The sequence below is a fragment of the Micropterus dolomieu genome, linkage group LG12, assembly GCF_021292245.1.
Source record: "Micropterus dolomieu isolate WLL.071019.BEF.003 ecotype Adirondacks linkage group LG12, ASM2129224v1, whole genome shotgun sequence".
Taxonomy (NCBI): Eukaryota; Metazoa; Chordata; class Actinopteri; order Centrarchiformes; family Centrarchidae; genus Micropterus; species Micropterus dolomieu.
In genome coordinates, this window is record NC_060161.1 from 29,372,931 (window position 1) to 29,387,085 (window position 14,155).

Sequence of the window (14,155 nt, forward strand, 5' to 3'; positions counted from 1 at the left end):
AGAACTCCGCAGCCGCTCCCCCATCGGGATCAGGTGCAGCCACTTATGAGAGAAATATACATGACATTCCATCAAACTATTTTTGACAGCTATTTCCGGTCCCGCCCCCAAACCAGATATGTGTATGTAACTGATAAGAGGGGTGTATCCGGTCCCGCCCAAACCGTAAATATGTGTGTGTGTAACTGATAAGAGGGGTGCGTACATCCTTCCGTGCAAAAGAAAAAATCTCATCCATTTTAACCAAAACAATACATATGTATAAATATTTACAACTTTACTGCAAGTGTTATGTCAGTTACAGGATATTATAAATCTAAAACTTCAAAGCAATGTTAATTACATTTTCATTAGCTTCAGAGTATTCTATAGCAACTGGCTAGGAGGTGTATTATGTCATCTGGGAAGGGACATCATGAAAGTGATGGCAATTTTTAGTGAAGTTATATGTAATGGGCACTTATCTGACCAAATACCTAAAGATAAAAATGTCTAAAGTGAAAAGGGCAAATGCTTGAGTGACAAAAACAATGCCAAGCAGGAGAGCAAGAGTCAGAGAGACCAAACTGACATAGGTTTATATGGGGACAAGCAGCTGTACTGTCCAACAAAATACTAATGAAGACACTAATTTTAAATTTAAAGTTTGGTGATGTTGACACTGACTAGCATTAAAATAGCTTTAAAAGCGGCTTGCTAGTTAAACATTTCTATTCGGGCATACCTGTAGAGATGTGCCTTCCGGAGCGGTTTTAATATATTGGGGCGGAAAATAAAACCATGTATTAAGAATATATTTAACATAATAATTTAATAGAAATACGGTAGCTTTGCTTAGCCTACATGCAATGAATCAATCGTCTGACTCTCTCCATCCCTGCAGAATGTACAGGCTAGTATACCACCATATAGTTGATCATGTGTTATACGCTAATTCCAATGTTTCTTTTCTTGATTCCCATGTGGAGAGACAAAACTTTTTAAATGACGTGTACATTTTGACTGGTTTTCCACAAATGTAGCAGTAGGTTATATTACTTACTAAAGAGGATGTCTTTAAAGACTGTATGTACTGATCGTCACCAGTTTCAGCACTATCCTTAACAGACGTGTCTTCAGTATTTCCATTAAGAGCTTTAGCCCGAACTCCTGATACTTGCTTCATTTCCCTACAAGTGTTTTCACTCTGTGTTGTGTTGACTGCAGTCTTAGGGTTGGACATTTTAATATTAAGTTCTTCTGAGGGTTGCTAATATTTTGAACGTCCTGCTGTGCTTTCCCATGAACTAGTCTGATTGACTGTAAGAATCAGGTACATATTCCTCCTCTGATAAATTCTATTCACTTGAACTTGGTTCTTAAAAAAAGCTTAACAAGGTCTTAGTGAGTACATAACTTTGAGAATAATTCCGCAATGACACTTCTACCTAACTATTAACATGTTTAAGAATAAATATAGATTTTTGCTGTTGAAAGTAAATAACAAAACTCATTGTATCACGCATAATCTATACTAATAATCATTTAGATGCTTAATTTGGTTGTTTGTTTTGAAGTATGTGCAATTCATCGGTTGGGTTGATTTTTCACTTCACTTTAATTGAGGTGCAAATTGATTTTGTTTGTGTGTGTCTCTTTGTTATTTATCAAGAAAATTAGTACTAAAACTTTGCAAAGAGGTACAAACATAAAATTTTAAAACCGTATAGTTTTTACATGGAAGCCAATTTGACTTTTTATGTGGATGTATGCGTTTAAAGTAATTCAGATTGTTTGTGAAGAAAATGGTTGCCGCAGACTTGTTGGATTGCAACAATATTTGTTTAGATACCGTTTGGTCCACACTGTCTTTGGTGTGCATTTTGGTGCCATCCATGTTGAGTTCAATGTTCATGTGCACTTGAGTAGCTCTAAGTTCTTCACCAAATTAGAAGTGTAATTTGCTAATGAAAATGTAATTTCATAATCAATATTGTTGTCAGCACAACGGTCAACTTGAGGAGGGCTCCTCAGCAGTACCAGCCTTGGAAAATGTGCCACATGAAGTGAACCCTTTATGTGGCTTGGTGTGAGATGTAAAGGTGAGTATTTTAATAAATAAATGTTGCATTCATGAATGCTTAACTTTAAACATAATAAGTAATAGTCTTTTATCTTCTGTAAGAATGCTATTTCAGTGAAGGTGGTAGTTAAGTGTTTTAATTTAACTTTTTTAAATCTTCGGTTCACCAATATACAGTCTATTGGAACTTGATACGTGCAAAGCAGCAAATATTATATTTACAGAGGGTAAAAACTTCCTTGTGGTGTTAATTAATTGTGATTCTTCATATGCATCACTTTACAAATTTCTACAATAATCCTCAAGGGTGGGTTCAAACCTAAAGGTCCGGTTCCTGAATCAAACCACTAAAAGGAAACTAACAATGAATATGTCATTTAAAATACTACTTATTATTATTACTAGTGACTTAGTTATGAGTAAGGCTTTAGTTTAGAATGAGGGACATATTCTATATGTTACTGAAAGTCTAAATTTAGAGTTATTTGGACGCTGTTAACACTTGTAGTTTTGGTTTTTTTTGCTACATAAGAATTGTCCTTATTTTAAGTGTAACTAAAAATTAAATATTTAGTTTAGATTACAATATTCTCTTAATAGAAATACCCCATTATTTTATTCATCCATGCTGGAGTGTCGCTCCATGCTAGCTAAGAAAGAACTAAGAGGGAACTCCGTGTCATTACATGCCAGCAAACAATGGACGTTTCTGTAATGCAGTCAATAAATAAAATGCAATCCTATAAAATTTAGATTGAAGAAACAAGTACATTGCAAAATTGATAGAAATCTCGTCTATAACTGGTCAATTTCATTTCACAATATTTGGGGACAGAATTATTCCAAAGGTTTAGTAAAAGTTGATAAACCTGTTTTAGTGATTACTTACAAAAAAAAATAAAAAATAGGATCATGCTGCTGAGCATTTCAGTCCTAATTTATAATTATGAAGAGCAAATACAAAATAAGATAAAGATGAAGGCCCTTTAAAAAGGCCTACTTCACCATTCCACAAAGGTCATAAAAATGACCAACCACCACAGACAAACTTGAATTCCCCTAAGAGAAAGTTTAATTTTGGAACTCACTCTTATTTTGCTGCATGCTGTTGAAGGTAATTTATAATGCTGTTTAATTTTTACTCACCGTTATACCATTTTACTGCTTTACTGTAATTATTTCAATTTATTCTTTACTTGTTTAATACTAAAGACTGACTTGATTCCAAATCAATGAAGAAACCTCCTAATGATCCTTTGCTGGCTCCGGAGATTCCTCCTTTACTTATAACTCACTGTTATACTTTTTTTAATGATAAATTTATTGCCATAAACACCTACTAGTTAATTCATTCAAGTTCATGTTTTATTACTTAATAAAGTATTTAAATCAATGAAAAACCTCCTCCAATTATCAGTCAAAAACACACAACGGAAGGATGTACGCACCCCTTATCAGTTACATACACATATTTACGGTTGGGGCGGGACTGGATACACCCCTCTTATCAGTTACATACACATATCCGGTATGGGGGCGTTTGATGGAATGTCATGTATATTTCTCTCTCACTTATAATAGTATCTGACTAGTATCTAACTGAACAGTGACTCCGTTACAGGACGTAGCTAAATCTCACATCATCCATTAAAAAAAGTTACCGTTAAGATAACGTCAGCTAAGTGAGCGCTTTTTCTTCAAAGCATTATCACCTAATGTCTAACACTAAGGTTAATCTAATAACTTTACATTTTGGCTTCTCTCTTCTTGCTGACTTGTCTTTGACTCATTAAAAGAACACACTAACTTACTTACTTACTTAGCAGCTTGGGGCTGCTCATATCCGGCTAATTTTAACGAGTTAACGTTAAGCTAACAAGCTGTATGCCGACAGCGATACCTGTTAAATGTTAACACATAAATAAAATACAGGAATTTCACTCACCAAGTAGAACACGGATTTCCTGGAGGTTCTCTCTCCAATGAACTGCACAGCCTGCCATTATTCATCCGGTGTCTGCATGTAGAAATGTCCAAAAGGCTCCAACAGGCTGAGCCTCAGAGCTCCATGTAGCTGAGTGAGGCTAAGAGGCGGCGGACCGAGTGCTAGGAGTGGCAGTGGCTAATGGCGCCTGTCAATCAAAGCAGCCACGCCCCTAATAATGCAGAACTTTAAGGCTTAATATAATTTAAACAGGTGATTTATAAAAAAATTCACCCCCCTCTCAAAGGGCAAAATTAGCGATATGCACTAAAACCATTTTTTGAACCAGGCTGTAAACATGTTTTATTCTGCTGTAAAGTTGGGCATTTTAACATTGAGGTCAATGGGGATTGACTCCCTTCTGCAGCCAGCCTCAAGTGGCCACTCGATGAATTGCAGTTTCAGATGTATTGGCTTCAGGCGGGAGACTGGAAGTTTGCCGCTTGGTTTTCACCTGTTTTCACACGCCACACCCCTTTTCCGCCTACCCCAAGTAGGCTACATCTGTAAAGCAACAGTAAATGACCTCTACACAGTAACTCTAACATCTGTCTCTAACTAATAATATTAACTAGGGTCTGGGGGTAATATAATGCAGTAAGGCTGTCAGGCATTCTGTATTGCTGTTTGATATGTTTCTTCTCCAGATCAACTTTTCTCATACAATTTAATCCCAGCTGAGTCAACATGCAGACAAGTAGCCTAAGGTCTTTTCAAATGTGCATATGGCACCTATTTGAGGTAAAGTTAGTAAAGTTTTTGGCATTGTACCGCCACGTTTACATGGTGATGACAGAATAGCATGCATGCAGGTATCTTTAAAGTGAATTAATGATGAATCACCCTCATGAATGAATCATACATTCGGCCTATTGCCCAGTTTTAAGCACGATCCGTGTGTTGATGAAGATACATGAAACAGAAAATTAGAAGTAGCCTACATGGGAAATATAGCAAATTGTGTATTTGTATGTGTGTATCGTGTTTTCAGGCAGCTCATGGCTTAAGTGGAGCCAAGCTCACCTGTAGGCTATGGATCGCACTCTGCAGTGGTGGGCAGGGTACTGAAAATCTTTAGGGAGACCGGGTATGGTTGTTACATGGGGGGCGTTGTGACACCACCAATTCCACCAATTGGGGATAAGATAGGAGTCATGTGATCATTTCAGTATTTACCTACTTCCTCCCCGATCACATATGGTGGTTATCAAGGCTGAAAACAGGCACATTCAAAATATATAGAGAAAAAAATGATTTTGATGAAGACTTGTTGTTTAGTAGGCCTAAATATAATATTGCAGATAAAATGAATTACTTATGTTGGATTAAAATGTAGTTTCTTAGGCAACATGTGATGTTTTTTCCTGTTAATTTCAAACCACTATGCTAATACAGCTAGCTGAACAATTGCTGACAGGGGTGGACTATGTGCAGTAAACAAATGTGGGTAGCCTACTTTGTTTGAGAACGCAAGCTAAAACTTTCAGCAAGTTGTAGGCTAGTTGCTGAAAATAAAATTGCTCTCCCCTACTCAAGTTAATGTAAATATTACTATTTGACAAACCTACTCTAAAAGTATAAGTAACTTTGTGTTTTAATATTGTTTACTGTGTGCAGGCCAAAGTCAGAGGTCTTCACGAGTCATTTTATGCAAGTCTAAGTCAAGTCTCAAGTGTCTTGTGTTTAATACAGATGATGCTGAATCATTAATAACTTAGCAATGACCAAAAAAATATGAAATCATGTCTTTTTCCACGAGTCCGCTGTGTTAGCGATTATAGTGTTAACTAACCTGTTTAGTAGCTTGTTGTATAGTAAGTCATCCACTACAACTACCGAGGTGATAAGCCTGTGTGTGACCTGATATTAGGCTAATATTGGCGATCTGTCATTGTGTTGGGTTTTGCTCAAATGATCTTAAGAGGCAGGTCAGTGGGCTTGCTGCAGAGTGTGACCTGCACCTTTCAAGTTGCACCATCCATGAACGCCGCCCATTCATGCAGCCCATTGATACTCTCTGTAGGCAGGTCTCTTTTTCGTTCAGCGCCAGTGTGACACCAAAATGTGTGACCTATCAGATTCTGTGACCCAAATGGGAAGTTAAGCGCCAGAGGCTTTGTTGACGATGTGAAGCGGTTGTAGCTAAAATACTATGTAGAGAACGCAAGATAATTTAATAATTACATGTATATCCTAATATGGCCGTGTGTTATTGGCGAGATTAAGGGGCAGAGAGAAAAGGAAAATGGACATAAGATCATTTTTCAGTGCACCATAAAGTACAAAAAGTCCCCATATAAAGATGATTCGGAAACATCACAGTCTCCATGCTACACTTATAATAGTAGTAAGGCTTTCCTGTGTACACATATCCTATTCCTATATATAAGTACAATATTAGCTGTATTGTTTGTGACTCTTTCAAAAATTGCCCTGGAAAATTGTTTATTTGTTTGCTTTTAGATGAAATTTATTAGTATACCATTGTTTTCTATAGATTAAATAGGTTATGCTAAATATGCTGCTAGCCAAAAACATGTTGTTATTCAAATAAGATTGAGATGATTTTGGCTATACTCTGCTTGTATTTAAATCATATTTAAATTACCTGTTTTACCTATTTCAACTGATTTTGAAATAGTCAAATAACCCTAATTCACCAGAACAGATATTCAAATCTCAGATAAACAGACTGCAATATGCAAATCAGTTAAATGAACATTGGATAAATGACAACAGTTAAAGCTGGAGTGCGGGACTTTTACGTTTAAATGAACACCTGTTACATTAAAGACTTGCTAAACCAGTTCACATGATGCTGTTTAGTCTTTAACCACCAGGAACTGTTTTGATGTCTGGTGTCTGTTAGGGATAGTCATCGTCACAATGAGAATACAGGATCAAGAAAACAAGGGATAAGACCCTGATGTCACAAGCTACGTTTTCAGTGCTTTGTATAATGTTAGTGCCAAAAACAGCCCTGCCATCTTTAGCCGGCCTGTGTCATGAAGATGAAACATTGAGATCTGTAAAATATTGGACTAGGTTTCACACTTCTGAGCACAATTTAATTGTACTCGTTTGCTTTTGTGGTGAATTTGTTATAAAGCCACTTGAACTGAAATTGAATAGAGATGTCGTTTTCTGGACAGACTCCACAACAGTCCTAACATGCCTCCAGTCAGACTTCTGTCGGTACAGAGTATTTGTCAAAACATGAGTGGCCAAGAACCAGGAGCTGCCCGATGCCCGAGCCTGGAGGTATGTGGATACAGCCAACAACCTAGCCGATGATATCACGGAAGACATTGCTGGAAATGTCCAGTAGCAGCAGGTGGAGTCAGGGCCCTGCCTTCTTGTCTCTTCTGAACTGCGAAAATGTACTGTCTGCTGCTTCACCATGACCGCCCCAACGCCTGTGCCGCCAGACATCCACCAGTTCTCATCTTTCAGATCACTGACAGAAGCTGTTGCACAGACCCGCCATGGGGCGGCGGTGGACCATGCCACTCTTCTCTCTTCAGACTGAGGTTATTGAAGCCTCCATTTTTCTCCACGGGCACGGACTATTTTGGAACCTTTACAGTGAAGGTTGGTCGTCGCCACGAGAAGAGATGGGGCATTCTGTTAAAGTGCCTGACAACACGTCCTGTGCACTTAGATGTCCTGTCTAGTCTGCACACCAACTCCTTTCTGATGGCTCTCCGCTGTTTTATTGCACAAAGAGGCAAACCAGCAGAGCTCCTGTCTGACCAGGGCACTAATTTCAAGGGAGGTGAGAGAGAACTCCAGGAGGCCTTCAAGGCTTTGCACCCTTCCCTTTAGGCTCATTTGGCTAAACATCAGATCAAGTTTCAATTTAACCCCCCAAGTGCACCGCACTTCGGAGGTGTCTGTGAGAAAGAATTTAGATCTGTGAAATCTGCACTGTACGCTATCATACAGACTCAGACTGTCCCAGAAGAGGTCCTAAGGACAGTACTGATCAAAGTAGAGGGGATTTTAACTTCCAAACAGCTAGGTTTTGTGTCCACAGACGTAGTGGATACTGCAGTGACCCCTAATGTACTCCTCATGGGGCGGCACAACCCCCCACTACCGCAGGCGATGTTTACAGAGTCGGAGCTCCTGAGTCGCCGCCGCTGGAAATACACTCAGGTGTTGGCTGACCAGTTTTGGTACCACGTTTTCCGACACTACCTCCCAACTCTTCAGACCCGCTCTAAGTGGCATAAGGACCCTGCACAGATGCAACCTAGAACCATAGTCATGGTAGTGGACCCCCAGCAGCTCAGAGCCCAGTGGCCACTAGGACGTATCAGAGGTACTGACATAAGAGTCAGCACCGCAGTGGTCCAAATCAACACCTACACCAGGCCTGTTGCTCGCCTTGTCTCCATGCCTGCTAAACCAGTCACTCATTCTTAGGGATGCAAATTCCGCTACTTGGGTGTTCCAGGAGACTATGTGCGTGCAGACAACCAGTAAGTAAACCTGACATTTGCTATTTAGTTTTACCTCATAAGAATGTTTGTATTGTGTTTGTTTGTATGGTAAATTCACCCGATGTACTGCCTCTCGTTTATTGTTGCTGTGTAATGGCGGAGTGTAGTAGTTGGCTGAACATTTGTTACTGCTCCTGTTAATGTATTGTATATTAGGGAGGTGTGACCTTGCGAGCCCGGAATATCGTAGAACGGCGATTATTTTCTTGTAGTTCGCCACACAATGTAAACCATGTTCATTACAGTGCTAATTGATATCTTTATATGGATGCCTACAGCATCCAGTGCTTTCCAGCTAATTTGGCCTTAATACTATATAGTATTAGCTGATTTACCACGATGGCTTATTGTTGGATTTACCTATTTGCCTGTTGAGGTTTGAGTAGATATTTCGGAGATATGAACATTATTATTATTTCCTCATTTGACTTTGTATCTCCTTTGGATTAAGTCTTTGTTATAACACCAGTTAAGTCATGTCTAGCAGAAATGTGATTTAGTATGGTTGTTAAATTGTATAATTGGCATTAAAATGTTGAATATACATATAGATTGGATTAATTATATTTTATCTCTGTTGTAGAACCACACACTCAAACAAACCTACTCAGTTTCGGTTTCAATAAATTAATAAAAGGAACATCTTGTCTGGACTTCAGACAAACATTATATACAGTCCTTTTCCAGTCAACAAAACAGTGTGACATGTAAAGATTTTGTGTGTAAGCAGTTGTAAGTCATCAGTAGTACTTTACACGGCCTTTACACCCCTGATGCTTTCACTTTCAGAAAGACTCACCCAGTCTCGAGCTGGGCGAGGCAAGTTGTAAAGAAAATACATCGCCTGAGACGCCAGTGTTGCAGAGAAGTAGTTCGTTTGTTTAGCTTATAGTTAAACTTCTCTGGTGAGATAAAGTGGGACAGCTGCTGCTCGCTCGCCTTCAAACACGTAAGTAACTGAAAGCTTCTGTTTAACTTACAGTTTGTGTTTTTATTGTGTTAGACCTACTGATTGTTTACACGTGACTGACCACATTCTTTTAATATCGATGCAGATCGGAAAAGCGATTCAAGTTTTTATATTCGGTTCTTTGTCGACATTTATTTGGACAGATGATGCAGTTAGTTGCTGCGCTCTTTGTCCACAGAAGAAAGTCTGAGGCTGCTGAGTTTTTACAAAGTGCGCAACAAGGAAATGCAGCTTCAACAGCGATGAGTCCGATCCCTTTAACTATTCAACCGACATATTCAGTAGTTTAAGGCAGCTGCGGGTGTTTCTCCAAATGTGTCAGTGTCATAAATACAGCAGTTATTAGGCCTATACAGTTGTTTATCTGGATCAACATAATGTGTTTATGGATCCTGAAACTGTGGCTCTAACACCAAAGCATTTCCTAATTTTTTACTGTAGCTCAGATATGTTCACTTAATCACATGGCCAACAGACTTCTTATGAATAACAAAAGGTTATAATTGTTATTTTATAATCTGGTGACTTTATGGGGTAAAACAGACAAACGATGTCTGAAAATATCAGAATCAGCCTTAAAAGCGCATAATGTGTGTGTGTATAGATGATTAACTTTTAATCTCTAAACTCCCAGAAAAAACTGGATGTCAACAGCGCAGCTATTTGAGCCTGAGCATGTAAACAGTGTTTCATCTCCAGGTCAGCTGATGGACGCACCAAGTTTTTCAGCAGGAAAACTGCGTCTTCACTCCTCATCGTTCCTGCACATGTGGAGAACTTCATGGATCCTGGGACCAGCTGACAGACAACAACACATCTATAGCAGGAACATATCAACAGGTAGGACCTTGTTATTGTAAAACTTTAGCTGCCAAATGCAATAAATTCACACACAGACTACATGAAACAAGTCACTCTGATGTTACCAGCAGCTCACAGTATGGACAAGAGAACAGCACATGAACACTAGATTGGTTATAATTTGAAATAAAAACATTTTAACATTATAAACATTTTTACATTATCAGAGGGGTGAAACTTGCCTTAAAGCTGAACAAACAATTTACAGTCATGATAACATACTAGGTGTTGGTGCTGTCATCTTTAGGGTAGGAATACCAGCTTACTTAACGGTGGAATAATAAAACACACATCGTTGCTTCAACCAGAACGGGGAGCTCGTACTTCTCTCATTTTTATTTCTGCACATGCGCGGTTGTACATCCCTCACAGGGCATGACTATATGAGTGTAAGAACACACTTAAACAACATATCAGTCTATATGTTAACACTAGGCCTATAGACGTGATAACTGAAATACAGCAGTTGGGGTAGTTTAAATAATAATTGACTAAAAAGTAGGCCTACTTTTAAGTGTATATTTTCTGATTTTATGCCATTTGAATAAAAATACAGACTTCTAAAACACCAAGATGCTCCATTGTGGCCTTTAATTAGAATTTTGACTGATCTGTTATTGATACAAACCTTAAAGGAAGAACTTATTCATGATGAGGATTCACAAAAATACATTCAGCATTCAGATAATCTTCAACCTGTCCTGTTTTAATACATTTAAATCTTCTTCCTCTAATAACACTGTCTCCTTTCTGACAGGGAGAAGATGATCTGGATCCTTTTGCTTGTCGGCCTGACCTCCTCTATCTGTGGTTAGTAGGGCTGTTAAAATTGATTATCACTATCTTATAATCTGACATTAATTTAGTTGATTAATTGACTTATCGTTTAGTTTATGAAATGTTAAACAAAGTGAGGGAAATCACCCCATCACAACTTCCCAGAGCCCAAAGTGATGTCCTTAAACTGCTGGTTTTGTGTGACCTACAGTTCAAACCAAAACATATTTCATTCACTTTAAAATATTATAAAAATAAACAGCAACTCTGCATGAGAAGCTGGAAACAGCAAATATTTGACAATTAATTTTCTTTCGATCAACTGTTAATCGACTGGTGGCAGCTCTGGTGGTTATTTTCATGTTTAAGAGTCAGTAACTGTGACTCCTGGTGAACATGATAAAGACACATATCTAAAGCGCCAGAATCGTCTTTACTGCTCAGATACAACAAGCATAGCCCCTTCTGTGGTATTGAATTTAAATCATTTGCCATACACAGTCAGTTTCTTGACAGGCTGAAATGATGTAAAGACTGAGGTCTGACTCTACATAATGTCTCTCTCCTGCCTCTCTTTGCCCTCTCTCTCATCTACAGGGGCGTTTGTTGTGAAAAGGACTTCGACCTTCTATCAGACAGAGGAGGGCGACAACATCACCATCAGCTGGGACAGTCCCACCAAAGCTGACATGTCTCTCACCAACCTGCTTTGTTTTCTCCAGTCAAAGCCTGTGAAGCGTTTGTATCAAATGGTTAACGGTGTCGAGGTCCCAGAGTCTCAGCATCAGCAGTTTGCAGGACGGGTACAGTGTGACAAAGACGCCCTCAGAGACGGACGACTCAGACTTCATCTGTCCAGAGTCACGACTGACGACTCTGGAGCTTACTGGTGTGATCTGGCTGCTGATTATGACCAGGACCTGAGAAGATGGGTGCTGCAGACCTCTGGTAAGCTGACTCAGCAGGACTCTCAGCAGGACACATGTTGCTTTAGGAAGAGTGTGTGCTGCTGTAGTGCAGGATGGACATGTTACTGCTGCACAGACAACACAGACGAGAAGCTAATCGCCTCCTGATTTATACCCACAGAACAGTTTGTCTTGAACGTGACCTCTCGTGGAGAGAACAGTGACGTGTTCCTCACCACACCTGAAGGTGGGTCAGCGAGCTGTTACCATGGTTACATGGTAGTGTATCACAGGCCAACTGTTGCCTCATAAATGTGATGCACAAATATGATTTAAAGGCAAAACATTTCTTTTAGTAGCTACTTTAAAATGTGCAACATAAACCACTGCACCATCTGGTTACTGTGACAATAACATGTTGACAAACACTCAGCATATTTACTGAGATTAATTCACAAGAAGTAATTGGGGGTGGTGACGGGGCATGGATAAGATGCCTGCCTTTGGTATGAGAGACCCGGGTTCAATCCCCCACTGAGACACATCTGACATTGTGTCCCTGAGCAAGACACTTAATCCCTAGTTGCTCCAGAGGTATGCGACCTCTGACATGTATAGAAATTTTAAGTCGCTTTGGATAAAAGCGTCAGCTAAATGTAATTTCCAAATCTCTGCAAACTGATTTTAGTATATCAACATGAAATGAAGGACAAACAGTGAATGAGTTGAAACTGACTCACTGTTGATTTATTCACTTCTGCTGGTTATTTAAAGGAAAATGTTTTAGAGTTTCACATTTTGAGACATGTAGTGAAAAACAGAGGAAGAAGAAACTTAATTTAACATTTCATGAAGCAAAAAATGGTGGATAATTCAATATGAACACACTGCAATAAATTTCACTTGATCCAAGGAAACTATGGAAAAACACAGTTTGTTTCTTAGTCAGACTGTTCAGCAGGTTTTGGTAAATAAGTAAATAAGTTTGCTATAACTTCTGTCAGGTGACTGGTAACTGTTTGATTGCCGCTATGTCATCTGATGTGAGACCGATATTTACTTGTTTATTTAGTTTCTCATTGTCTCTGAATTGGTATAAATGTTGTTGATGTGGTGGTCCAACACTGCTGAGTTGATGCTCCTGTTATCAGACATAAACACTGGTTTTCTGTCTTCATGCAGCTGCAAAACACAAACCAGAGGGGCCGGAGAAGGGAGTCAGTTCATATGAGTTAAAAGTTAAAACATTTTTTGGAGCTGTACAGGTCGCAATCTTTCTACTTGGTTCGGCTATCATCGCTGTTTTGTCCGTGTTAAAATGTGGTAAGTTTGCTCTACTGTTGTTTTAAATTCATCTATTTTGTGTTATGATTTGTTTGCACTTACTTTTGTCTCATGTCAGTCTCACAGGTCAAGAACAGGAAATACATTCCCTCATTCAGCTCATGAGAAAGATCAAAACCGAGTTACATGGCATAACATTCTGGTTCCAAACGGTCTGAAGAACCCCAACAATGTTGGTGTTGTTGGAACAATCTCAGACTGCATCAGCAATAATAAAACAGCAGCATCACCATAAAAAAAACTAAAAGAAACCCTACGATCTCACTTATCTGTGTGCTCCTCTTTTAGCCAGGTTACTAATCACACAGACTTGACTGCTGATCATTATTCTCAGTTTACTGTAGTGGTGTGTATTTGTACATATTTTATTGTCATACAGTAACGGTACATTTCTATGTGAGTGTGTTGCCCCTTGAAACTTGAGTCAGACCGTCCGTCACATTGAGCATCATGTCTCATCATGTGTTAGAGCAGCATGTCTCATCATGTGTTAGACTGCAGGTGTCAGAGTTGTGTCCGATTGCATCACAACTCAGCAGTAACTAAACTGAAACATCAGTGAGAGACATAAGAGGAGCTACAGCTGGGGCTCTTTAGAAATACAGACTCTGGATCAGATTATTGCTGTGAAGAGAGAGCTGAGTGGAACATTAAGCATAAACTATTTACCCAGCATGCACCTTCATCCAGGCCTGACCACAAGTCAGTCTGACAGAGACTTAAACCTGACTTCACCAGCAAAGA

General features: G+C 39.0%; 1 protein-coding gene across 1 annotated transcript; it reads left to right on the plus strand.

The window, feature by feature from the left end:
* Positions 1-9,351: 9,351 nt before the first annotated feature.
* Positions 9,352-13,888, plus strand: LOC123980477. The gene is made up of 7 exons (XM_046064884.1): positions 9,352-9,500; positions 10,221-10,361; positions 11,140-11,192; positions 11,757-12,107; positions 12,249-12,314; positions 13,250-13,390; positions 13,470-13,888. Exons 3-7 carry the CDS (start codon positions 11,147-11,149, stop codon positions 13,514-13,516), a joined length of 651 nt encoding a protein of 216 aa, XP_045920840.1. The 5' UTR covers positions 9,352-9,500; positions 10,221-10,361; positions 11,140-11,146; the 3' UTR covers positions 13,517-13,888.
* The last annotated feature ends 267 nt before the right edge of the window (positions 13,889-14,155 follow it).